This window comes from Homarus americanus, unplaced genomic scaffold, assembly GCF_018991925.1.
Source record: "Homarus americanus isolate GMGI-L3 unplaced genomic scaffold, GMGI_Hamer_2.0 scaffold51476, whole genome shotgun sequence".
Classification (NCBI taxonomy): Eukaryota; Metazoa; Arthropoda; class Malacostraca; order Decapoda; family Nephropidae; genus Homarus; species Homarus americanus.
Genome location: NW_024736148.1, coordinates 356,814 through 381,199, shown reverse-complemented (window position 1 = coordinate 381,199; position 24,386 = coordinate 356,814). Strand labels below are relative to the sequence as shown.

Genomic DNA, 24,386 nt, shown 5'->3' with positions numbered 1-24,386 from the left:
TTCTATGATTAAATTTCCCGTTTTCTATGATTAAATTTCCCGTTTTCTTTGATTAAATTTCCCATTTTCTATGATAAAATTTCCCGTTTTCTATGATAAAATTTCCCATTTTCTGTTAAAATTTTATCATAGAAAACGGGAAATTTTATCATAGAAAATGGGAAATTTAATCAAAGAAAATGGGAAATTTTATCATAGAAAATGGGAAATTTTATCATAGAAAATGGGAAATTTAATCAAAGAAAATGGGAAATTTAATCATAGAAAATGGGAAATTTTATCATAGAAAACGGGAAATTTTATCATAGAAAATGGGAAATTTTATCATAGAAAACGGGAAATTTAATCATAGAAAATGGGAAATTTTATCATAGAAAACGGGAAATTTTATCATAGAAAACGGGAAATTTTATCATAGAAAATGGGAAATTTTATCATAGAAAACGGGAAATTTTATCATAGAAAATGGGAAATTTTATCATAGAAAATGGGAAATTTTATCATAGAAAACGGGAAATTTTATCATAGAAAACGGGAAATTTAATCATAGAAAACGGGAAATTTTATCATAGAAAATGGGAAATTTAATCATAGAAAACGGGAAATTTTATCATAGAAAATGGGAAATTTAATCATAGAAAATGGGAAATTTTATCATAGAAAACGGGAAATTTAATCATAGAAAATGGGAAATTTTATCATAGAAAATGGGAAATTTAATCAAAGAAAACGGGAATATCATTCAAAATTTGGTAATTTGTCAACGAAAATTTCTTGGTGGGGGAGAGAGGGTGTGGGGGTCAAGTGGTGGGGGTCAGGTGGTGGGGGGTGGGGGTCAGGTGGGGGGTGGGGGGGTCAGGTGGCAGGTGGTGGTGGTGGTGGTGGTGGTGGGGGAGTCAGGTGGTGGGTGGGGAGGAGCCAGGTGGTGGTGGTGGGGAGTCAGGTGGTGGTGGAGTCAGGTGGTGCGGTGGGGGGGGGAGCCAGGTGGTGGTGGGGAGGAGCCAGGTGGTGGTGGGGGAGGAGTCAGGTGGTGGTGGTGGTGGGGAGTCAGGTGGTGGTGGTGGTGGGGGGGAGCCAGGTGGTGGTGGTGGTGGGGGGAGCCAGGTGGTGGGGAGTCAGGGGTGGTGGTGGTGGTGGGGGAGTCAGGTGGTGGTGGTGGTGGTGGGGGGGGAGTCAGGTGGTGGTGGTGGGGAGTCAGGGTGGTGGTGGGGAGGAGTCAGGTGGTGGTGGGGGAGGAGTCAGGTGGTGGTGGGGGAGGAGTCAGTGGTGGTGGGGAGGAGCCAGGTGGTGGTGGGGGAGGAGTCAGGTGGTGGTGGGGGAGGAGTCAGGTGGTGGTGGGGGAGGAGTCAGGTGGTGGTGGGGGAGGAGTCAGGTGGTGGTGGGGGGGAGGAGTCAGGTGGTGGTGGGGGAGGAGTCAGGTGGTGGTGGTGGGGAGGAGCCAGGTGGTGGGGGAGGAGTCAGGTGGTGGTGGGGAGCCAGGTGGTGGTGGTGGTGGGGGAGCCAGTGGTGGTGGTGGTGGTGAGCCAGTGGTGGTGGTGGGGAGTCAGGTAGGTGGGTGGTGGGGAGGGAAAGGCAACTAGGAGTGATTTGATCATCGTCAAGAGTCGGTGGACTGCCTCTCAGGCTACCACATGAACATTAATGGTGCACTACCCATGGTCACTTAAATCCACCTATACGCCTCTCTCCCAGCCACCCACACGTTCATCAACAAGTTAAGAGTTTTAAACGTTTTTGCCTCTCAACCCTACAAATGAGCCAATCTCTGACCCAGCCTCCTTGACGGTTATATGTACCGAATATGATAAGTTCATCAAGTGTGATATCATTATTAGAACAACACAAATACATCTTCTACATACTGTACAATACAGTACCGATACACCCACTCATAGTACCGGTGTAACAATGTTATGTTTTAAGAGTCGGATTAGAGATATGTATGAAAATTCAGTTGAGACCAAAGAGCCCAGTATTTCCCGCCCAAACCACGAGTGTCCAGGATGACTGACCATGACAGTCTGAGTGCCTTGGGACTGGGTTAATAGAAAGTGCCTATGAGACGTGACGTCATGAGCATGTGGTGTTCCTTAGAGTCCTTTGTTTAAGAAGTCTATATTGGAATTTTGTTAGCTAGGAGTGTTCGTTATTGCTTTGAAAGGACGAGTCCACTTATACAGTTCCTGTACACCCACACACGGTTCCTGAATATACTTCTAATATACTGTATATGTGAACAAAATAAAACAAATAAATATCGAAGTGATAACATTCTGATCCGTTCTTATTACCACCATGCTATGCGTACTATTCCAGATGATACTAAATGTTACATAATACTTCCTTGAGATAAATGTAAAGTATATATCGGGTACCTACAAGAGAGCTCAGGCTCACAACTGGCTCAGCCATGTTAATATTAAGATTTTTGTTGACTCTTTATCTGTGTTCTGTCTAAATAAACTCTTTCAATATCAATATCCACAGTTCCTATACACCCACACACGGTACTGGTACACCTACACAGTTCCTATACACCCACACACGGTACTGGTACACCTACACAGTTCCTGTACACCCACACACGGTACTGGTACACCTACACAGTTCCTGTACACCCACACACGGTACTGGTACACCTACACAGTTCCTGTACACCCACACACGGTACTGGTACACCTACACAGTTCCTATACACCCACACACGGTACTGGTACACCTACACAGTTCCTATACACCACACACCCACCACAGTTCCTATACACCCACACACGGTACTGGTACAGTTCCTATACACCCACACACGGTACACACTCACACACTATACACCCACACACGGTACTGGCACACCCACACAGTTCTATACACCCACACACGGTACACAGTTCCTGTACACCCACACAGTACCTGTTACACCCACACACGGTACTGGTACACCCACACAGTTCCTATACACCCCACACGGCACTGGTACACCCACACAGTACTGGTCCTATACACCCACACACGGTACTGGTACACCTACACAGTTCCTATACACCCACACACGTTACTGGTACACCTACACAGTTCCTATACACCCACACACGGTACTGGTACACCTACACAGTTCCTGTACACCCACACACGGTACTGGTACACCTACACAGTTCCTATACACCCACACACGGTACTGGTACACCTACACAGTTCCTATACACCCACACACGTACTGGTACACCTACACAGTTCCTGTACACCCACACACGGTACTGGTACACCTACACAGTTCCTGTACACCCACACACGGTACTGGTACACCTACACAGTTCCTATACACCCACACACGGTACTGGTACACCTACACAGTTCCTATACACCCACACACGGTACTGGTACACCTACACAGTTCCTATACACCCACACACGGTACTGGTACACCTACACAGTTCCTATACACCCACACACGGTACTGGTACACCTACACAGTTCCTATACACCCACACACGGTACTGGTACACCTACACAGTTCCTGTACACCCACACATGGTACTGGTACACCTACACACAGTTCCTGTACACCCACAGATGGTCTGGTATACCTACACAGTTCCTGCACACCCCCACACGGTACGGCTCCATAGTTTACCATGATGAGATGTATCAAGTGAAACATGTATATGGAGCAAGTAACAAGATCACTAGATTACAAGATGATGTAACCGCTAGATTAAGGTTAGGATATAAGTACCTCCGGCAGTATGTTCCTAAAGCATATGTAAACAAGACTAAGTGTAAAGTGTGTGGCCATACATATAGCCACACACTTGAACACTACGTCCTCGACTGTGTGAAGATGGAACCTTTTAGGGACAGGTCCAAGCACACTGTGTGTGAAATGGCACAACACTTCATCTCTAATGGCAAGATAGCCAAAATATTAAGATTGTATCCACTTTTTTGCACTTAGTAACGATATCAGTTCTCATGTACAGAACCAAATACACAATGTGCTTGAATACTTCTCACGCAAATGTGAATAACAGTGTGAGGCCAGACATACTGCCTCACACGCCTGTACTCACGCAGTTGTGAATAAGTTACCCTCTATGTATAGAACTAAACAAATAATGTAATTGAAATACTGTGTAACATTCAGTGCCATAATATCCTGACCACGGGGGTTAATTATTATGACCCTTTGTAAACTCTAATCTGTAATCCTTTTGCGCTACCGCTCACAGGATGAGTGTGAGGTGCACAATAAACTAGCCGCTGTAAGCGGCAAAATAAAGAATCAATCTCCCTTGCCTTGATATGCCAACCCATTCTTCCTGTTGAAGGTGTCGAGTTTTTCTGGCTTAAAACTAAACGTCTTTACTTGTTTTTGTTTACTTGTTTACTTATGTCACTGCTTTATTATTTAGTCTACTTATATTCCAGTTCTAGCTTTTATTCTTATTTCTTTTCTATGTTTAGGAATCACATATTTTTTCTGCATGACTTGAAACTAACAAACACTTTTCATTTAGTTCCTCTTCTCTGCAACACAATCATCCCCTCAAGGCAAATAAAAATACTCAACAATTGCAATCATTCCAAGCTCTCTTCTGCAACATAATTTCCACATGGATTTTCCTCATCCGTGACCTTTGACCTGGCTTGCCTGATAGTAGTAACCTTATCCTCAACCTGGGAATAGATGAAGGCACATTTTCTGGTCTTGACAGTTCCCTTGTTAGTTGTGGATAATGTGTAAGCTGAGCCTCTTTTTACCTGTCAGGTGCACCATTCTGTTCTGGTACCCCCCCCCTTTACTAACTCACTCACCAAATCTGTCTCTTTCAACACCCCCTTCTTTTTCTTTCTTTCTTTCTTTCTTTCAATCCCCTCCCGCTTTCCCTTCATCCTCACACTTGACCTGAGTTAGTCAAATACAACTGAACCATCAATAATTTCTGCCCACTCTCTTACAACTGTGATGTTTGTTGGTTGCTAAGTGAGCCGCGACGCCACATCAGGACATTCAATGTTTTTTTTCTATTTTCATTACTGTTGTTTCTACGCTATCTTGACACCTAGGTTTGATGGGTTTAGGTTATGTTTGGTTACGACAATATAAGTCACCTTAGGTTAGACAGCCATTGGCCACTAGCCTTCAGAATCACCATTATCCGCAACACTACACTGCAGTCCGCAACTAACAGACTGCAGCCATAGGGATATAAATACAACCTCACAGATTAATAGTCGATCTAAACCAGGGCCGCCAAGTTTATGATTAAAGGGGGGGGGGGGTCACTGTACACCCCACGCCAACTGGGTGAAGGAGTGAGGGTGAGAGACAAGGCGTAGGGGTGAGGGGTGAAGGTTGTCTCCCAGAAGGGCGTGGTGACCTTAATAATAAAGCCCAGGGGTGCTGTTGGTATCACCCGGGGATGCGTTAACCAGGGGGCGCCGCGTTAACGAGGAGGTCGTTACCGGCGGGGGTCGTCTTTATAGGTCGTTACAGGACAGGGGAGGGCAAGGTGCCAGCTTCATAATGCTCCTCCCTAGGCGACATACACCCGAGGGGCACCGACACCCTCGCCTAACATCTACTGTACAGTACACCGGCGATTCTCAAGGAACTGCACCGTAAATCTTGCCCCCTTCCCCCTCACCTTACATCTACAAACTATACTCATTATGATCTCAGCTCACACCAAGTCCTCAAATATTCCCCCTGAGAGCCCAAATGACCTCGGTATAAACCCAGATTCTCAAGGTTAAATTTCTCTAAAGGATTTCTACGCCAAATTTTCACTCCGGTTTGTATACTAAAATTCCCCCATAGAATATAAGGTCAAATTATCAATAAAAACTCTTATATCGGAGTCCCAAAGCAGTGTATGCGAGATCGCATCTAAATATCCCACTCAAGTCTCGGCACAAATTTATCGGCCAAAATAGAGTTCAAACTGTGCTGAAACTACCGTCAATGTCAGATCAGCATTAAAATAATCATCAACTTAGGAATCTTTGAGAATCTTAACCCAGGCAGCGTGTGAAGCTCCTCGCCCTGGTCACCCTCCAGTGGCCGCATCAACTGTCAGGGTCAACTGCCCATCTCCAGGGTTCTGAGGGCTGGACCTGAGCCAGATTTCCTTTAAAGGGAAGTGACCAAGTTGTTGAAGCAACCAGTGATGAATGTATGGGGGCACGGGAGGCCCTCAACCCTGTTAGGTGCTGAGGACGTGGTCACTGCTGGGTTCTAAAGACGCGATCTCCACTAAGCGCTGATCTTTACCACCTGATAAACTCTACTACAGCTCAGACGAACATTATTAGTTTGCTGGGGATGTGATCACTACTAGCTGGTGGACCCTACTAGGAGGGAAGGCCAGTGACCTGCACTACAGGCTGGGAGCTACGCCCTCGAGGAACCACCACCAATACCACAAAGTATATAATTGTGCAGGTCCTCTCTGGCCGCCACCACTACAGCTGACTGCCGAGTTCCGGTCCCACCGTCCACCACTTCCTTCCTGTACGCCCCACCCACCCACCCACCCACCTACCCGCATCCCACCTACATCCATCCGCACATCAACTACTTACACTCACACCACATCCACCCATATTCATCCAGTCGTCCACATATTTTCAATATGTGCAGACACACACACACACACACACACACACACACACACACACTTCAAGTACAACACTAATTAGCATGTATTATAACAATATATTATAATCCGTTACCTACTAAATACATCCACTATATATCGTCGTCCAAATTAGACTGTAACTAGTAACACTCCTACAACGAACTTCCTGCAACACCCAAATATTGCAAGAATAATTCCTGCAATAACTGATCACCCCCCGAACAACACTGCAGTATACAGGCAACACTTCTCCGTGTGTATGTGTGAGAGAGTGTACACCTACCAATCTAAAATACGGTGAATGAAAGAGGTTATTAGAGCGGCGCCGGACTGGTAATGGTGATCTAAGAGGCTTATAGAGAAGTGATGGACTTATAACGAAGACCTATAACACTGGTGGAGGACATAATGCACTAGAGAGATATAAGAGGTAATAATCCTCCTCCTCCTCCTCCATGAACTACGTCACTGATCATTAATAACCAAGTATTGGGTGATTATTACTCTGAGTGATCGAAGCCCCCCCCCACCATGACACACTGACCAAACACGTTCCTAGTGTGAGCCCTGACATTAGTCGATAATGAAAAAACAACAAACTACCAGAATGGACTTACCAGCGCTGTTGATTTAGAAATTATTGCTAACCTCCCATCCCTCCTCCCTCCCAGACTGAACACCGCGACCCTTCCTGGTAACTTATATGGTGATGGTGATAAGTGATAGTGTACTTACCGATCATGAGGAGGGTGATGGTGACGTACTCGGAGTTGTAGGTCTTGACGGCGCCCAGCACAGTGCCCACGACGGTGCAGCAGAGACCCACGAAGGCGATCATGATGATGAACCAACGGATGCTCACCGCCTGCGTCACCATCAGCCCGCAGCATGACTTGGCCTCCTCCTCCCCCAGGTAAGGCGGTCCGCGGGGTGATCCTCGAGACCTGCCAGGACAACAGGTTAACTCTCACACTCTCAACAACTGTCTGGTTACGTCAGTGTATACATTAAATATATTAAATTTATTATATTCGGAAACAGCAGTACAGACACCGGTACTGGTAAAGGAACACAATAATGGCATCAACAGGTATAGAAACAAGTTATGTGGTAGAGATTTAAGTATTCACACTGGTGTGTCATGTACAAGTAGTGTTACAACAACTGGTACAAGTACTGAAGTAAGAACCGGTACAGATAGATAAGTACTGGTATTGATATTCATACGGATACTCATGCAAGTACTGGTACAGAAACAAGATTAATAAAGATACACATACAAGCACTAGAGCTGGTAGGAAAACTTGACGCGGACATGGATACAGATATTTCAAACTGATGATAGTACACCAACACTACCGGCGACCAAGTGTACTTCACCATGACATCATCTTGTATAGCGTCTTAACTCACACACACAGTAAACGTACATGGTACACACACACAAGAGTACACATACATGGTACACACACAGTAGGTAAACATGTCATTTTCTTGCCGCAGTCAAACACCGGAAGGAAGGAACTTGAAGAATCGCCTCCAGGTATTTCAGGCCACCGCGACACACCGGCCACCGCGACACACCGGCCACCGCGATACCACTCCTGTCTCTCACCCAGCACCACTGTAACAAGTCCCACTAGCAACACACACACCACTGGAGAGAGACGAACACTCCCCCTTGCTCCACCTGCGACGACAACTAGGCCACTACCGGGTATTGTAACCCCTCACTCCCCTCTCCTGACGTCATCAATACAGCTGACAGGGCCAATATGACGTCACTCGTGTGTATGGCTCTACCAGAACAGCTGATTGTGTTGTGTGGAGTGGAGGAGGGTAGTGTCATGGTGTGGAGTGGGGGGGAAGGTAGTGTCATTATGGTGTGGAGTGGAGGAGGGTAGTGTCATGGTGTGGAGTGGGGGGGAAGGGAGTGTCATTATGGTGTGGAGTGGAGGAGGGTAGTGTCATTATGGTGTGGAGTGGAGGAGGGTAGTGTCATTATGGTGTGGAGTGGAGGAGGATAGTGTCATTATGGTGTGGAGTGGGTGGGAAGGGAGTGTCATTATGGTGTGGAGTGGGGGGGGGAGGGATTATACATACAGTCACACACATACAAAGTACAAAAATACATAATATATTCAACATATAGACGGACGCACGCACTGAGACACCCAGGATTACACAGCTGATAATAATGACGGGTTACGAAAAGCAAGAGAGAAATATCTACGGTAACAACACGTAATATTTCGATATATAATCAACAACACCCTCTTAACCTCACACTACTACGTCAATACACTACACAACACTACACTACACTACCATAGATCAACAGTTTCTCACAACAACTATATAACAACTACATTATTTCGCTCACAAATTGGGGCCAGACTTTACATAAGAGGTCTAGTGAATAATGTATAATGGTGGTGGGGGGGAGTGGGTGGGAAGTGGAGTGGGGGGGTGGGTGGGTGGTGAAGTGGGTGGAGTGGTGGGGAAGTGGAGTGGAGTGGTGGGAGTGGGCGGTGGTGGGGGGAGTGCGTGGGTGGTGGGGGGTGGGTGGGTGGTGGGGAAATTGGGTAGTGGGGGGGTGAGTGGGTGGTGGGGGGGTGAGTGGGTGGTGAAATTGGGTGGGTGGTGTACACGGTTAACAGGGAGGAATGGAGTGATTGGCAGGAGTAGATGGTTGGCAGGAGGGGGGTTAATTCAGCAGATGTTACATAATGATCAATATACAATAATCCATGAGGTGAGGCGACATAGCAGGCAGCTGTGGTGGCCATGAGTGTGTGCGTGTGTGTGTTGGAAACACTCTTCTTTATCCCTTCTTCCCTTCCTTCTGCTTCTCTTTCTTCCTCCTCTCTACACACACACACACACATCCTTCTCTATCCTTGCCACAGTTCATTCATCACCATCTCCCTCACACACAACTACCCATTCCTCCTCCACGCATACCCATCCCATATAATACACACACACACACACACACACACACACACACACACACACACACACACACACACACACACACACACACACACACACACACACACACACACACACACTTTAAGACCAACTAGTAAAAACAGCCAACTTTTCAGTGAGGGACTTTTTCCAGAACAGCTAGACTCCTCAACTCCTCCTCCTCCTCCTTCTCGCCGAGAGATTATCAATTCTCATACGTGGTAGACATACGAACACCCGCCTCACTGCTGCAACACGGAGCGTAGAGTGGGAGGTGAAGGTGGGAGGGGGGAGGTGGGAGTGGGTTAGATGGGGTGGTGGGGAGGAGACCAGATTGGGTGGGTGTGAGGGGTGAAAGTGTGGGTGAGGGGTGGGGTGGGTGAGGGGTGGGGTGGGGTGGGGTGGGTGAGGGGAGGGGGCGACGAATTTGCATGCGGCTGAGTGCAACTTTAGGTAAGAGTACAGGAAATCGAATGCAGTCTCCAGCGAGCCTTGGGGAGAAGTTTGCTCTAAAAGGAAATACTGTGTGGGGGTGTGGGGAGAGGGTGTGGGGACTGAGGGAGTTCTGGGGGCTGAGGGGGGAGGATTTTCTTTGATTGTGGCGGTGGTGAGGTGCCTGAGCAGTTAGGGAGGTGGGAAGGGGCGAGGTTGCTTTGACAAAAATCCCACAGTTGAATTTCCCACTGAACAAAATTCCACCATTTCCCTTTGGACAAAATTCTATCAGATGATTTCCCGCCGAAGAAAATCCCACCAGGCATCTTGCTACTAGATATAATCCCACCATCAGGTTTAGTTAAGAGAAAGGAATAAATAGATTAGATTAAAACCACAATTGCACTATCCTACCTAAGTCCGCTATTCTGAATGAGTTTAAACAATGACTTCAATAACCCATCTTGTTGCCTTCCTACCGACAGTGAACTAACACACAAACTTCCCTCACGCGGGACACATTATCAGTTATGTTAAGAAAGGTGTGTTACTGGACTGAATAAACGCAGCAAAAAAAAAAAACTATCGAATCGAATCTTCAATGAAAGTTGATCCCATAGGCATGACGACATGTTAGGGACGTGTGGAGTCATGAATCCTTAGCCGAGATGACTCGGGGTTAAGGGAGTCCCAGTGAATCAGGTACTGGTGAGTTCATTGGAGCTCATATAAATCCAGGTATATTGTATATATTATATTATAAGTAAATTATTTGGACTATTCTGTAGTAATAAGACATGTCAAATACATTTATTTAGTTGATTTACTCTAATTAGCTAGTTTTTGCATAACGGCTATTATACTAGTTACTGTGGTTCTGGTGATGAACACCAGCGGACCTTAAATTCCAGCCATCCACCTGTCGGGTTGGGAAGAGCCGACAGAGTCAAGTGTTACTCCTGACACCGAGTGCTGTGTGTCGGAGCTGCTTCCCCAATTCTCTTGGTGTTGTCTGAGTATTTATTTTCTTTACTTAAGTGGCTGACCTGTACTGTATTTAACTCCACCTAAGTTATTATTGTTTGATATAATATTTAGTTCGCTTAATACGAATTTAAATTAAGTTACCATTGTGTTTAGCCTTGTAGTAATGTTCGTGCTTCAGTTTCCTTGTAAATATATTAATTTTTCTTTAAGTGTATTTTTCAAACAGGGTTTTATCCTTCACAATTAAACAACAATAAACCTACTGAAGCCTGCCTAGAGCACTTTTAATAGTAAGAGCATTACATCATTGTATTACGGATCAGTGTTCTCCCAACCTGACTTAGGTCTGTAGTAGTTGGTACATCCTTCGGCACACAGAGTGACAGGAGGCAACATGGCTGCCACCGCACTCCACTACCTTCACTTCCTAAACTGTAAAATTCGATACCCACTTACAGGTGGCAGTGCCCCGGGATGGAACAAGCCGTGCTTATAACAGTTGGCCAGTGCTGTATCAACTCTGCCGCCACACACCCCAGGCTTTAATAATGATTATTAAATAAACTTGAGGTCGGTGTGCATTAAGGAGATTGGCCTTATATTATTTAATGTTCACTTAATATAATTCATACATCTTACACTAGTGCCTTGACTATATTAGTATCGTTTAGGTGGTCGATTAATTACATTTAACTACCTTAATGCAGGTTACGTGTTTTATAGTGTGTATGACGCAATTAGGACAAGCTACTGTAATTCTTGTTATCATCTACAGTCATTATGTACAGGTAGCTCAGTAATTAAGGTACTGGCCAGCAACACTCATACATTACACAGTCACATTCTTTAAGTTTCCCCTCAAGACTTAATATTTGTTCTCGTTTTCTTTGTTTCTTTCGTTAACACACTTTGTCCTGTTATTATCTAGAGAAGTGTTGGGTTAAACCAGCTCAAACTAACACCACTGCTTCACAGTCTGGAGAGTTACAGCTGATTCATTGTAAAAGTTAATCTACCATCACTGTCCTCTACTTTAAAGACACCATGAATATTTTATCCAGTCACTAACCCAAGACTAAAAGATTAAATGAGTTTAAACTTTCAGGATCAATGGTGCCAAGTATCATTGGACACACACACACACACACCTCATAACCCAGCTGCAGTTCCCTCACCCCGAGCCTCACCCAGGAATACTTTCATCTCCCCCGTAATTACAACTCCTACCAGTTCCATTTTCTCTCATCCGCAATCCAGACGATCAGCTGATGCAATTTTGGCGGGCAAAGTGATCCAGAATTTTTAATCACGTGCAGGTAATGAGTTTACCGTGAGAGCCAGACCACTGCACCTCCTGTGTGGGTGAGGGAACTGTTGTGATGAGGTGAGGTGAGTGAGGGAAGGGTTGTGACAGTGACGTGAGTACGGGAAGGGTTGTGATGAGGCGAGTGAGGGGAGGGTTGTAGTGGGGTGACTTGCAATGCACATTATACTGAAGCTCAACATACACGGAGAGGGGGAGATGGAGGTGGAGGGGGGGGGTCTAAAATGTACCTGGCCTCTACCTGTCATCAACCCTCGAGAGAAACACACCTGTGGTCAATCAACAACCAAAGCCTTCCTCCTACCTGACAACCCGACCCGACCAGAGGCTGTAGAGGTCATACTCGCTTGTGGTAGTAACAGTCTTGTTGATCTGGTCTTAGGTAGATGCAGAATCCCCACCCCTTCAATCAACGCCACCAGGTAAGAGGCCAGGTGAACCGCGTCTACCTGTTCGAGTTAAACCTGCCACGCCCAGGTGATTTTACGGACCATAAACCATAGCCAATTAGTGTGTCATAAAAACAGTATGGAGGCGTCTGTGTGGATTTAATATGGAAGTGAACGGGTTAACCTGTGTCTGTTCCGCCCTCTCATGCACCGCCGCCGCCCTGCTAAAATCTCCCAATACACAACTTTCCTCTCCACCCAAACTCCCGCCCAATGAATCCCCAGAACAGTGTAGTAGAATAACAAACACGAAGCAGTAGATGAGTACACACGTGGGGATGTTAGAGTACATCAGCTGAATTAATAATAAAAGTAATCAAACGCCTGAGTACAGACGACAAGTACACTTTATAGAGGTACACAGTACATTACACGTGGCGACCTGTGGTGTAATGGTGTAGTGGACCCGGGCAGGGTGAAACTATGGGAAAGTTTCTTTACGCCATTTGCCTCTGTCTACCCAGCTGTAATTGGGGACCTGGATGTTAATCGATTTGCAGTTAGCGAGTCTTCTCGGACTGTTCCTTGACACTGGATCATACAACTCGTTAACTCAGGGTGTGGTTGTTGTGTTGGCGACTGTTTCTACAACTTAAAAAACAAACTCACGCCAAGGTGGCCCTAGGGCCGACCATCCTGGAATACGAGGGGCAACCATTACAATACAACACAACCTACCACCAACACCACCTACCTCCAACACCACCTACCACCAACACCACCTACCTCCAACACCACCTACCACCAACACCACCTACCTCCTTTTACTATGACTCAGCCTTTTGCCCTCTTTGTCTCCATACCTCCTCCTCTTTTCAGAACACCATCGGCGATTTTAAAATATTTCCCAAGACGTCGTTTTAAAGTTCTCCCTCCTCAGAGTGGGATACACACACAGCAGGTCCGGCGATAAAGAGTTTTTATATGTATTTATGAATATTGAGTTCCACCCACCTACCAGGCTGCTCCAGAGGCGAGGCGAGGGGGTGGGTGGTGGGGGGAGGAGGGTGGGTGGTGGAGAGGAGGGTGGGTGGGTGGTGGAGAGGAGGGGTGGGTGGGTGGTGGAGAGGAGGGTGTGGTGGGGTGGTGTGGGGTGGGGGTGGGGTGGTGGGGTGGTGGTGTGGGGTGGGGGAGGTGGGGAGGGTGGGTGTGGGGTGGTGGGGGAGGTGGTGGGGAGGTGGTGGGGAGGGTAATGTTGAGGAAGCTATGGGCGGGATAATTTTGAGTGAAGGGAAGAAAGTGTGGGTGGAAAGATGGATGTAGGCAGAAGTTTGGATAGGAACTAGACAGGCAGATTTGAGCAGGGGGGGGGGGAGGGGGGAGTGGAGGGGAGAGGGGGGGTGGGAGGGAGAGGGGGGTGGAGGGGGAGGGGGGTGGAGGGAGAGTGTGTGGGGGTGGAGGGAGAGGTGGGTGGAGGGAGAGGGGGGTGGGAGGGAGGAGGTGTGTGGGTGGAAGGGAGGGTGGGAGGGAGAGTGGGGTGGAGGGGAGAGGTGGGGTGAGGGGAGAGGTGGGGTGGAGGGGAGTTTGTGTGGGTGGAGGGGAGAGTGTGTGGGGTGGAGGGGAGAGTGTGTGGGGTGGAGGGAGTGTGGGTGGAGGGGAGTGTGTGGGTGGAGGAGAGGGCGTAGGTATAAGGGAGTGTGGGGCGGTAGGCTTTGAGCAGAAGGGAGGATGAAGAAGGGTGAGCGTGGAGTGATGTACACTTGATAAGCCAGATAAATACACAAGAGAACACATATGAAGACGATTCACAGAACCCTCATTGTGTAGAGAGGGGGGGGTGATGAGAGAGGGGGGAGGTAAGGAGGCTGAGAGGAGAGAGAGAGAGAGGGGAAGGGGTAGGATAGTAACCAACAATGAGCACTCTGTTGAACCTGCCTGGGACCGTATAATAGCACCACCACCCAGGCCGAACCTTCCCATGCCTGCCTCTTGTCCAGCCTGACCCAACCACCACACACAACACCTCCCTCCCCTGTCACCTTCTATCACTCTCCACACACAGCTGCGTCACCTTCACACACACAACTCGTCAACATTTACATATGCTACAGGTAAGCTGGTGTGTGCTCAGAGTGTACACACCTGTGGGAAATAAAACAGTGAAGTTTGTTGGTATTCTGACAGAGTCGTGCCCGCCCAAGGTCGTCATCTCATTGCCACACCTCACCACACCTCGCCACACCACCTTTCCCAAAATCACTCGCACTATTTACCTTAATTTTCCAAGTTATATAAAATGACTTGGAAGGCAATATTTTAATGGTTGTATTTAAAGGTTTCTTCGTATCGTTACCCGAGTGTAGAGGCTTCCGTGTATACCTGGACCCCCCTTGTCTTCCAGCTAGGTTCACCCCCTCCCTCTCCTTCACTAGCACCTATTGCGTAAAGTGGTAGGTAGGTGGTGGCCGGCCCTCCCCTGCACCACCTCACCTCACCACTCATTTACCAGCGTCCCTCACCCGTGACTCAACACTAGGGGCGTGGCTCTGTATGGAGCACGTCTGTAACCTATAACCGAACCCCGACATCAACAACAGAACGAACCTTGACACCCATAATCGAACCCCGACAACCACAATCGAACCCCGACAACCACAATCAAACCTCGACATCCACAATCGAACCTATAAATAATAACAATAATATTTCCCCACAACTGATCTAACTTACATTTACAAATATCTAAACAACAAAATGTACACAAACTTATAGCTGTTTGGCGAGTCATGTATCTATAAGCGTTCAGTGTGGGGTGAAGGACAACGCCGGCCACTGTACAATGATTTAAATGTCCGTGATGACACTCTCTCGATATACCAGGCGCATATGTGCAGTCCCTTCACTAGTGCGTTTACAGGGGCTCGTCAGGTTTGGTGCAGTGTGGCAGCGCTGTGTTTGTTTACATTCGACAGAAGGAAACTCCCAATGGTAAACATACTATGGAATCAAATTAAAACAATATTAAAACAAATATCTCAAAGATAGTGATTTGTGGAATGTATATATGACGAGCCACTGTAAACGCACCAGTGAAGGGGACTGTACATAGAAATTTCAAACACGACAACAGTTCACAGACACAACCATGTTCACACTTCAGTCATATCGAAAATAAACAACAGCTGGTCATCTCCCAGGTGTGTGATGGGGGAGGTCACCTGTCTCTCCTCCCTGTACCTGGCGTTCATCTCTTGAGTGACTCAGGGACTCTACAGGCATTCATCTCTGAGTGACTGAGAGACGTTCTTCCCTCGAGGCGTTCATATGCTTCTTCTCATCTCCCCCGGGTATCGTGTGGGGGAGAGGGGAGGAGGAGAGGGGAAGGAGAGAGGGGAAGGGAGGAGGAGAGGGGAAGGGAGGAGAGGGAAAGGAAGGGAGGAGGAGAGGGAAAGGAAGGAGGAGGAGAGGGGAAGAGAGGAAGAGAGGGAGGAAAGGACTGGGGGGTTATGGGCCAATTTCATGGACCTCTTGAACCTCCGAGTGGTCTCCAGGACTCAATTATGGCCCCGAGCTGTTTTCTACAACACCTCCTCCTCCTCCTCCTCCGTTTTCTCCCACTCCTGCCATCTCTCTTATTCTCTCATCTATTGTTTTATTTTTTCATCTCCTTCGTACTTAGATTTCACAACGCCATCTTTTCACTTTCTTTCTCCCCTTATCGTATCTCTGTCTGTTATTGTCTCCCGTCTACAATCACCACCATCATCATTACTGCTACTATCATCACCACAACTACCGCTTTCATCACAATCATTAATCCATCAATCGAAAAAAAACACCCACATTACTAACAACAATCACCACCACCATCACCACCACCATCACCACCACTATCACCACCACCATCACACTCCCCAGCGTGCAGGTCGACTCGTTTTGGATCTGCAGGTGAGTACTGACACGCCTTACCAAGATCTCCTCCCTCTCCCTCCCGCCCACCTTCACCCTGCCCTCACCCTTCTCACTTACTCTCTCCCTCCTTCCCTACATCTCTTCCATCTCTCTCACTCCTTCCCACCCTCTCTCTTCCTCCTTCCTCTCTTCCTTCCTATCACCTCGCTGTCTTCTTTTCCCTCACTTCACCTCTCATTCCTCCCCCATTTCCTTCCTCTGATCAACGTCTTTACTCCTTCCTTCAATCTCCCCTTCCTACCATTTCATTACTTTGTCTCCCTCCATTCCGTTTTTACCCATGCACATTATTTCCTTGTCTCCGCTACTCCAGGAGACCCGTAAACTACCCGGAGAGTAAGAGCAAGTACACACAGCACAGAGGTAATATCCTGGCTGCTACACTCTACGACCAACACCAGACACACAACACAATGGAGATCTTCCGAGACCTTTATTGACAAGTTCATTCAAATATCACGATTAAACCAGGTGTGTTAAGACGTGTGGGCAGCGAGTAGTAACAGCGCCGTAGATCACCAGGGAGGTGGTTTATAGGACAGGTTGAGAGGGTAGGAAAAGTCTCTATAGACAACACCAGGTATATAAGACTACTCCCGTCACCAAGGTGTGTACAGTGATGCAGGGAGAGCTTTAAGGCCCCCCCCATCTAGCACCTGGCCCACACCACCCAGTACCTGGCCCACACCACCCAGTACCTGGCCCACCACCCAGTACCTGGCCCACACCACCCAGCTCCTGCCCACATCACCTAGCACCTGACCCACACCACCCAGTACCTGGCCCACACCACCCAGTACCTGGCCCACACCACCCAGCTCCCTGGCCCACATCACCCAGCACCCCCACACACCCAGTACCTGGCCCACACCACCCAGTACCTGGCCCACACCACCCAGTACCTGGCCCACACCACCCAGTCATCTGGCCCACACCACCAGCATCTGGCCCACGCCACCCAGCCTCGGGCCCACATCACCCAGCACCTGACCCACACCACCCAGTACCTGGCCCACACCACCCAGTACCTGGCCCACACCACCTGCTTTTCTTACTGATATTTACCTCCACGACCCTCACCTGCTGACCCGAGCCAGCCACGCCACCACCCAGTCAACCCTTACCCACCTGGATCCCGCCACCAGATCCGTCTCTGTCTGCTGTATGAGTGAGTGTCCTCGTTGTAGGAGCAGACACCCACCTCCTCTCGGCAGTAAAAAGTAAGAGCACATATATAAACACAAGCCACCTGCCACCATCACCACCTGCCACCATCACCACCTGCCACCATCACCACCTGCCACCATCACCACCTGCCACCATCACTAGCAGTAGCGTGAGACTATGAAAGTTGTCTACAGGAGATTAAAACGTGACTTGTGCAAACCTCCAAACAACACGGAAGCTTCTCAACAAGGAACGAGTAGTAACTAAGACAAACTTTCTCCATCAGACAGACAACAGCTCGACCACTGTACACCCTCAGGCACACTGGCTATGTTAAGTCGTACTTGAGAAACACACTCGGGAAATATACATCATCCGTCAGGTAAGTGTGAAAAAGTGCGTCCTGTACTGACTCAAACACAATCAACAATAAAAAAGGCCATTTGTACTGCAGTGTAGGAGGAGGGAAGTGTCGTAGCCATACAGCATCTAGTGGGCAGTAATTGTCGTCGTGTTGTGTTTCATGTTATTACTTATGGGAGGAGGGAGGAAGGAAGGAGGGGGATAAAGCAAAGAGGGGGAGGAAAAGGAAGGAGAGAGGAGGAGACTATAGCGGGTTTCTGGGAACACTCACCGAGGCGGTCGTCTTATGCAACTCTTTCCTTCCTCTCCTTATATGACATAAACCTCTCTCTCTCACACACACACACACACACACACACACACACACACACACACACACACACACACACACACACACACACACACTTACTTATTTACTACATAGCCCCCACCACACACACATCCAGCTTCTCCCGCCCCCTGCCACACACGCACAAACTTAATTTCGCCCACATTACAAATACTAAGAAGTCTTATCAGAGAGAGAGAGGAGGAGAGAGAGATAATAGCCACAATACCGTAACTGTTATTGGTATTCTAAACAAACAGAACAAAGTTTATCATTTCAAGAGTCGTGGTTGTAGTTATTATCGATATTAAGGGTCGTGACTGTAGTTATAAACGACCTTATTCACTTAGGTGCAGGTACAAGGTGGTAAAGGTCGTGGTTAGATACAGAACAAACGTCAAAATAACCACCAGCACGAGGGGGAAGGCGCGTGACTGACACGATCGATTTCATGGATCTCTCCCTCACACCACACCACTGAAGGCTGCTGCCAAGTGGTGGCTCAAGGTCAGAGAATTCAGTGTAGAGTTTTACAGGTAAGGTTGTAATACAGGTTGTCTCATGTAAAGGTTGTAGTTATATATAAAACAATTAGTTAAGAGCATCAGCGGGAGACAGACAGACGCACACAGTTCTCTCAAGTCTGAAATTCAACTGGTTGTTGTGTTGCATTTGTTGAGCGAGCGTCTCCCTCGCCTGAGCTCTTACCACAGTGATCACTTAAGTGGCACTCAACGGGGCTTATGATCATCCCCAGTGTTCGCCTGCTGGCCCAGTGCCACCATCCCGCTGCCTCACAGTGCCACCTGTTCGACTATGAGAGCCGGGGTTGGTTTAGCATATTGGCCAATTAGGGGACGCCTGGGTAATGACACCACGGGTTAGGGCGGAAACTTGGCCAGCTGAGGCGATGACACGGAGTCTTGAGGCTCCTCAGTTAAACTTTTCTCCGGGCGGGAGTCGTGAGGGAGCATCGTGCTGCCCCACTTATATTAACACACACATGTGGAGTCTCAAACTGTCGTCCGTCAATCTGTTTACCCAACCGGCAGTGTGAGAGTAAAGTGTATCTCAGTGGCTCTTTAGAGCCACCAGACAAAACCTGAACTCTTAAAGGTTTTTATATAAACATTTTCTCGCAATTGTATTTCTTACATGCATCTCACTGGTTCACTTGAGCTACGGCACAAGAAGCGACAAAGACGTCAACATCCCCCCCCGAGACCGAGCCGTGTTCCTTCACCCACTACGGGGTAAAATATTAACGTTCGAATCTTTGATAATCTGGGGCGTGGAGGAGGTGCTTGGGTCAGGCCCCGCGGGGCGTAATGCGTCAGGGCCGCTCCAGGGATCTCCATAATGGCGTCGACCGCGCCACCATCAGGGAGAAGGACGCCGAATAATGGCTTATGTAAATTGTAAAGAAACTCCAGAGCACTTGAGTTGAGACAGTGTGGACCAGACCAGCGGCGGTGTTAGAAGGTCTCCCGCGTGTCCTTAAAGACGACCTCTTCTGTTCTCTGATATTCTGTTATCCTTCCTCCGCCCCCAGCCTGACCGGGCCGGGCCGGACCCACGCTTAACAGCAATCAAGGGGGGGGGGGGTATAAGTCAAATAACCAAACCGACAAAAGGTGTACAACAACCTCAGCAGGCATGAACTAACTAATGTCTCCATCACGCGACTGTTTCATGCCACAGCTGCCCAATATAGCTGTCGTAAAGAGGGACTCACTACACACTTATTTGGCTTGGAAAAGATAAAGGCCTTTTGTTATTTTAGTAATGTATGTTGTGATGATGATGATGATGGGGGTGGGGGTGGTGGTGGTGATGATGATGGTGGTGGTGGTGACGATGAAGCAGGTGTGGGTTGCATTTGGGTGTTGTAGGCCTTAGGTGTGTACCTGTACAATATGTAAATGAGGGCATCGACTTGTAATACTGTCAACACCTGGATATGACCGAACAGTTGGCTCTACTCCCGCGTATACCACTTAGCGTTGCCAATCCTCTCTCTCTCCCTGAGGTGTGAACCCCGAACTATGAAGTGTGAATTCGAAGCATTCACTAGTGACAGGAGGAAGAGGAGAGGGTGTGTCGGGGGGGGTACTGGGGTGAGGAGGGAAAGTGTAGTATATCGGTTGGGAAGATTACAATGCAGAATAACGCTTTGACAATACCGACGGGGTTTCCTCAGCTGTGTATAACGTCTAGCGCTGCCAGATGAAAATACTGAAGTTACAGTAGGTTGGGAGATGATGAATTCATGTTCTAAGTGAGATGTTCCCTTGTGAAATCGGACATTTATGAGCAAAGGGATTATGGATATGCTTGAATCTATATCTTGTAGAAGCAGCGAAGTTCTGGCTAACCCCTTGACTACGAGATGTAACTTCCTCAGCTGAATGAACTCGTTTGTAGACAGCCAGACTAAAAGAGATGAGACATCGTACTGAAGGGACTAATTAGCAGTCACATCAATCAGGAAGTGGGCATCCCGTGACCGAATGTATCTAAATAAAACCTCCTAACGAAGGTTCTCCCGCCAGCCAGCAGGAGCCACGTGACCCTTCCACCACCACACTGTATCTCCCCCCATCACCCCAGAGGCTCTACATGATCCATCTTCATCCTGGGAGAGAAAAACGCGCCAAGTTCGAGAGAAAACATAGAAAAAACGCGCCAAGTTCGGGGCTAAGAAGGGAAGAAGAAGAAAAAGACAGCGGTAAGTTGAACATAACAAACTTGTGTGGAGGAGGATCATTCTGGGGAGTGTTGGGTGGAGAGAAGTGGGAGAAGAGGAGGGGAGAACGGTGAGGAGAAGTGAGGGAAGAGGACGGAGGAACGGTGAGGAGAAGTGAGGGAAGAGGACGGAGGAACGGTGAGGAGAAGTGAGGGAAGAGGACGGAGGAACGGTGAGGAGAAGTGAGGGAAGAGGACGGAGGAACGGTGAGGAGAAGTGAGGGAAGAGGACGGAGGAACGGTGAGGAGAAGTGAGGGAAGAGGACGGAGGAACGGTGAGGTGGAAGGAGAGGAGGAAAGAACGGTATGGAGGAGGAGGGAGGAAAAGTGAGGAAAAAACAAAAAGAAAACTGATAAACGACAAAGCTTTACTCACAGACTTCCACGAAAGCTATCAAAAGGACAAAGAATTATTAACAAACATTAAAAACAACAACCTAAAGTTAACAGAACATTCAATAACCTCTACGTACACACACACACACACACACACACACACACACACACACACACACACACACACACACGCACACACACACACACACACACACACACACACACACACACACACACACACACTACCAGGTCATGTGTAATATCCAAACCAAACTCGTATCAATCAACCAACCACGATTTGTGTTGATATGAGAGGCGATGAGAGAGAGTGTTTACGTCTCCAGGTAAGAAAGGGCAGTTCTCACCTTCCCGGTATTACCTCAACCTACATCTAGTTCACTGTAACAGCTTCAGGGTGCAGTGTTTATATAGATATAACGAGTATTGGATATCACTGTAAATTAGGTTGTTACAAGGACGTTCTTTCCAGTACTTCAATTACTGGATGTAACCTCCATTATAGCCCGGGGGATATAGCCAAGGGCAGTACAGGTACGTAGCCTTAAGATATATAGCCAGGAAACGTAGCCATGGGTTGTAGCCTTAAGACATATAGCCAGGGAACATAGCTATTTCACGACACTACGACACCCACAACATTCCCCCTGCTGTTCCCGGTAGGAGCCCCTGGTGTCCCTCCCCCCTCCTACCCCGACTCCTCCAGGTAAAGCTAATAATATCCTGCAGGTGTGAGGGTCAGGCCAGTCATCCTGAGGTGATGTATGCAGTACTCAGGGAAAGTGTAAGTGTGTTAGTGTGTGTGTGAGTGAGACTGGGAGGGAGGGAGGGAGGGTGTCGCACGAGGTCACTTTATGTAGGTCATGCTCCATTTCACGTCATTTACCTGAATTATTTTACCTTCCGCAACCACGATAAAACAATCATCAGCGTCAGGAATAAAATCTGTCTGTTTACCTTGGTGTGTTTCTAATGATGTACAGGTAAAACCATAAGGAGTAGTGAGCCCCCAAGGTCAGATAAGGAGGTCACTCACTCGAAAATAAACACCAAAATTACTCTTTATGGTTCAATTTTCCCATTCCCATATTTTCAGCTCCAATGGGGTGTGGGATGGGAGGGGGAGGGATGGGAGGGAGAGGGATGGGAGGGAGAGGGATGGGAGGGAGAGGGATAGGGTGGAGAGGGATGGGGAGGAGGGATGGGAACGGAAGGGAATCTATCATACTTTCTCTACAATTCATTAATTTTTCCCTGACACCAAGCACGTTAATTTATCTCCAGTCTTTATTAAACACCTGTCTCTTTAGTCTTAACACCTGTCTCTTTAGTCTTAACACCTGTCTCTCGGTCTTATTAACACCTGTGTCAGTTTTTATCTCTTTATTACCATATTCCCTCCCTAGTCGTCCTTATTATCCTCTTTAATGCTCTTTACCATAACCTTTAATAAGTGAGTGAGTGAGTGAGTGAGTGAGTGAGTGAGTGAGTGAGTGAGTGAGTGAGAGTGAGTGTGAGTGAGTGAGTGAGTGAGTGAGTGAGTGAGTGAGTGTGAGTGAGTGAGTGAGTGAGTGAGTGTGAGTGAGTGAGTGAGTGTGAGTGAGAGTGAGAGTGAGTGAGTGAGTGAGTGAGTGAGTACATATTTTCTGTAAGTCATACGGAACATAACACCAAGTGACAGTACGAATTACCTGTCACACCCCCCTTCCCCTCCCCCACACCAACCTACCTATCGTAACACTGTCTCACCTTTCCACCTGTTGGGGAAAGGTTGATGAGAGTAATAACACACCTGTATGTCACCTCACCTGCCTTACGGGCCTTCGTGGGAATCTCAAATAATAAAAAAATACTTTCCTTATAAATTCTCAGAAACTCGTACGCATTTTCCCGCCAACTCAATACTGTTTATTTGTGCTTATTTTCACGAGAATGTAGTCCGCCCCTCCCTCACTCTTTCCGCCCCTCCCTCACTCTTTCCGCCCCTCCCTACCTCATTCCGCCCTTCCCTCCCTCCCCCACTCCTTCTATCGTTCCCCTAATCCCTCCGTCATTCCTTCCTTCCCTCACTCCATCCATCTCTCCCTCCTTCTCTCCCTCTCCAACCAACATTCCCAACAGACCGAGGTACAAATTCCTGACGCATGTCTACCACCACAACGCATAACTCCACCAAGGGGTTCCTGCCTGTCTATCTGTCTGTCTGCCAGTTCCCATGTTTCCTTCTCCTGTCTCGTGATCTTCCAACGCTGCCTGTCTGTCTCTTCCCTCTGTCTGTTGTCCTTTGTGTGCTTGCGTGTTACCGTTTCTTTGTACAGCTTCCAGCCTTCTGTCTATCAGCCTGTTTGATAACCTGAAGACCTGTCTGCCTGCCTGTCTCTCTTTTCCTCTACCTGTCACCCGTTTCTCATTGTCTGTCCCTTTACCTGTCACCCGTCTCACTTTACGTGCCATTCGTCTCTTTCTCTGTCTGTCACCCGTCTCTCTACCTGTCAGGGATCGGACACGTACTAACCCTCCTCACCAAAGGAACGTCCATCAAAAGCTTCAATGAACGACCCACACGTTAAGGAAAGAACGACCACCCACAGAGAACGTATCCTTTTACCCCAGAGAACGTAGAGAAACCCTAAGGAACGTATCATGGCCCTAGAGAATGTACCATGGCCCCAGAGAATGTACCATGGCCCCAGAGAATGTACCATGGCCCCAGA

The 24,386-nt window shown here is 47.8% G+C and overlaps 1 protein-coding gene across 1 annotated transcript in view; it reads right to left on the bottom strand.

Annotated features, from left to right (window-relative positions):
* Positions 1-21,705, bottom strand: part of LOC121872004 — a 28,351-nt gene extending 6,646 nt beyond the window's left edge. Inside the window, exons 1-2 of the mRNA XM_042374628.1 lie at positions 21,695-21,705; positions 7,371-7,579 (exon numbers count right to left, since the gene is read on the bottom strand). Coding sequence (XP_042230562.1) covers positions 7,371-7,512 — 142 coding nt within the window. The 5' untranslated portion in view covers positions 7,513-7,579; positions 21,695-21,705. The remainder of the gene's footprint in view (positions 1-7,370; positions 7,580-21,694) is intronic.
* Between the last annotated feature and the right edge of the window lie 2,681 nt (positions 21,706-24,386).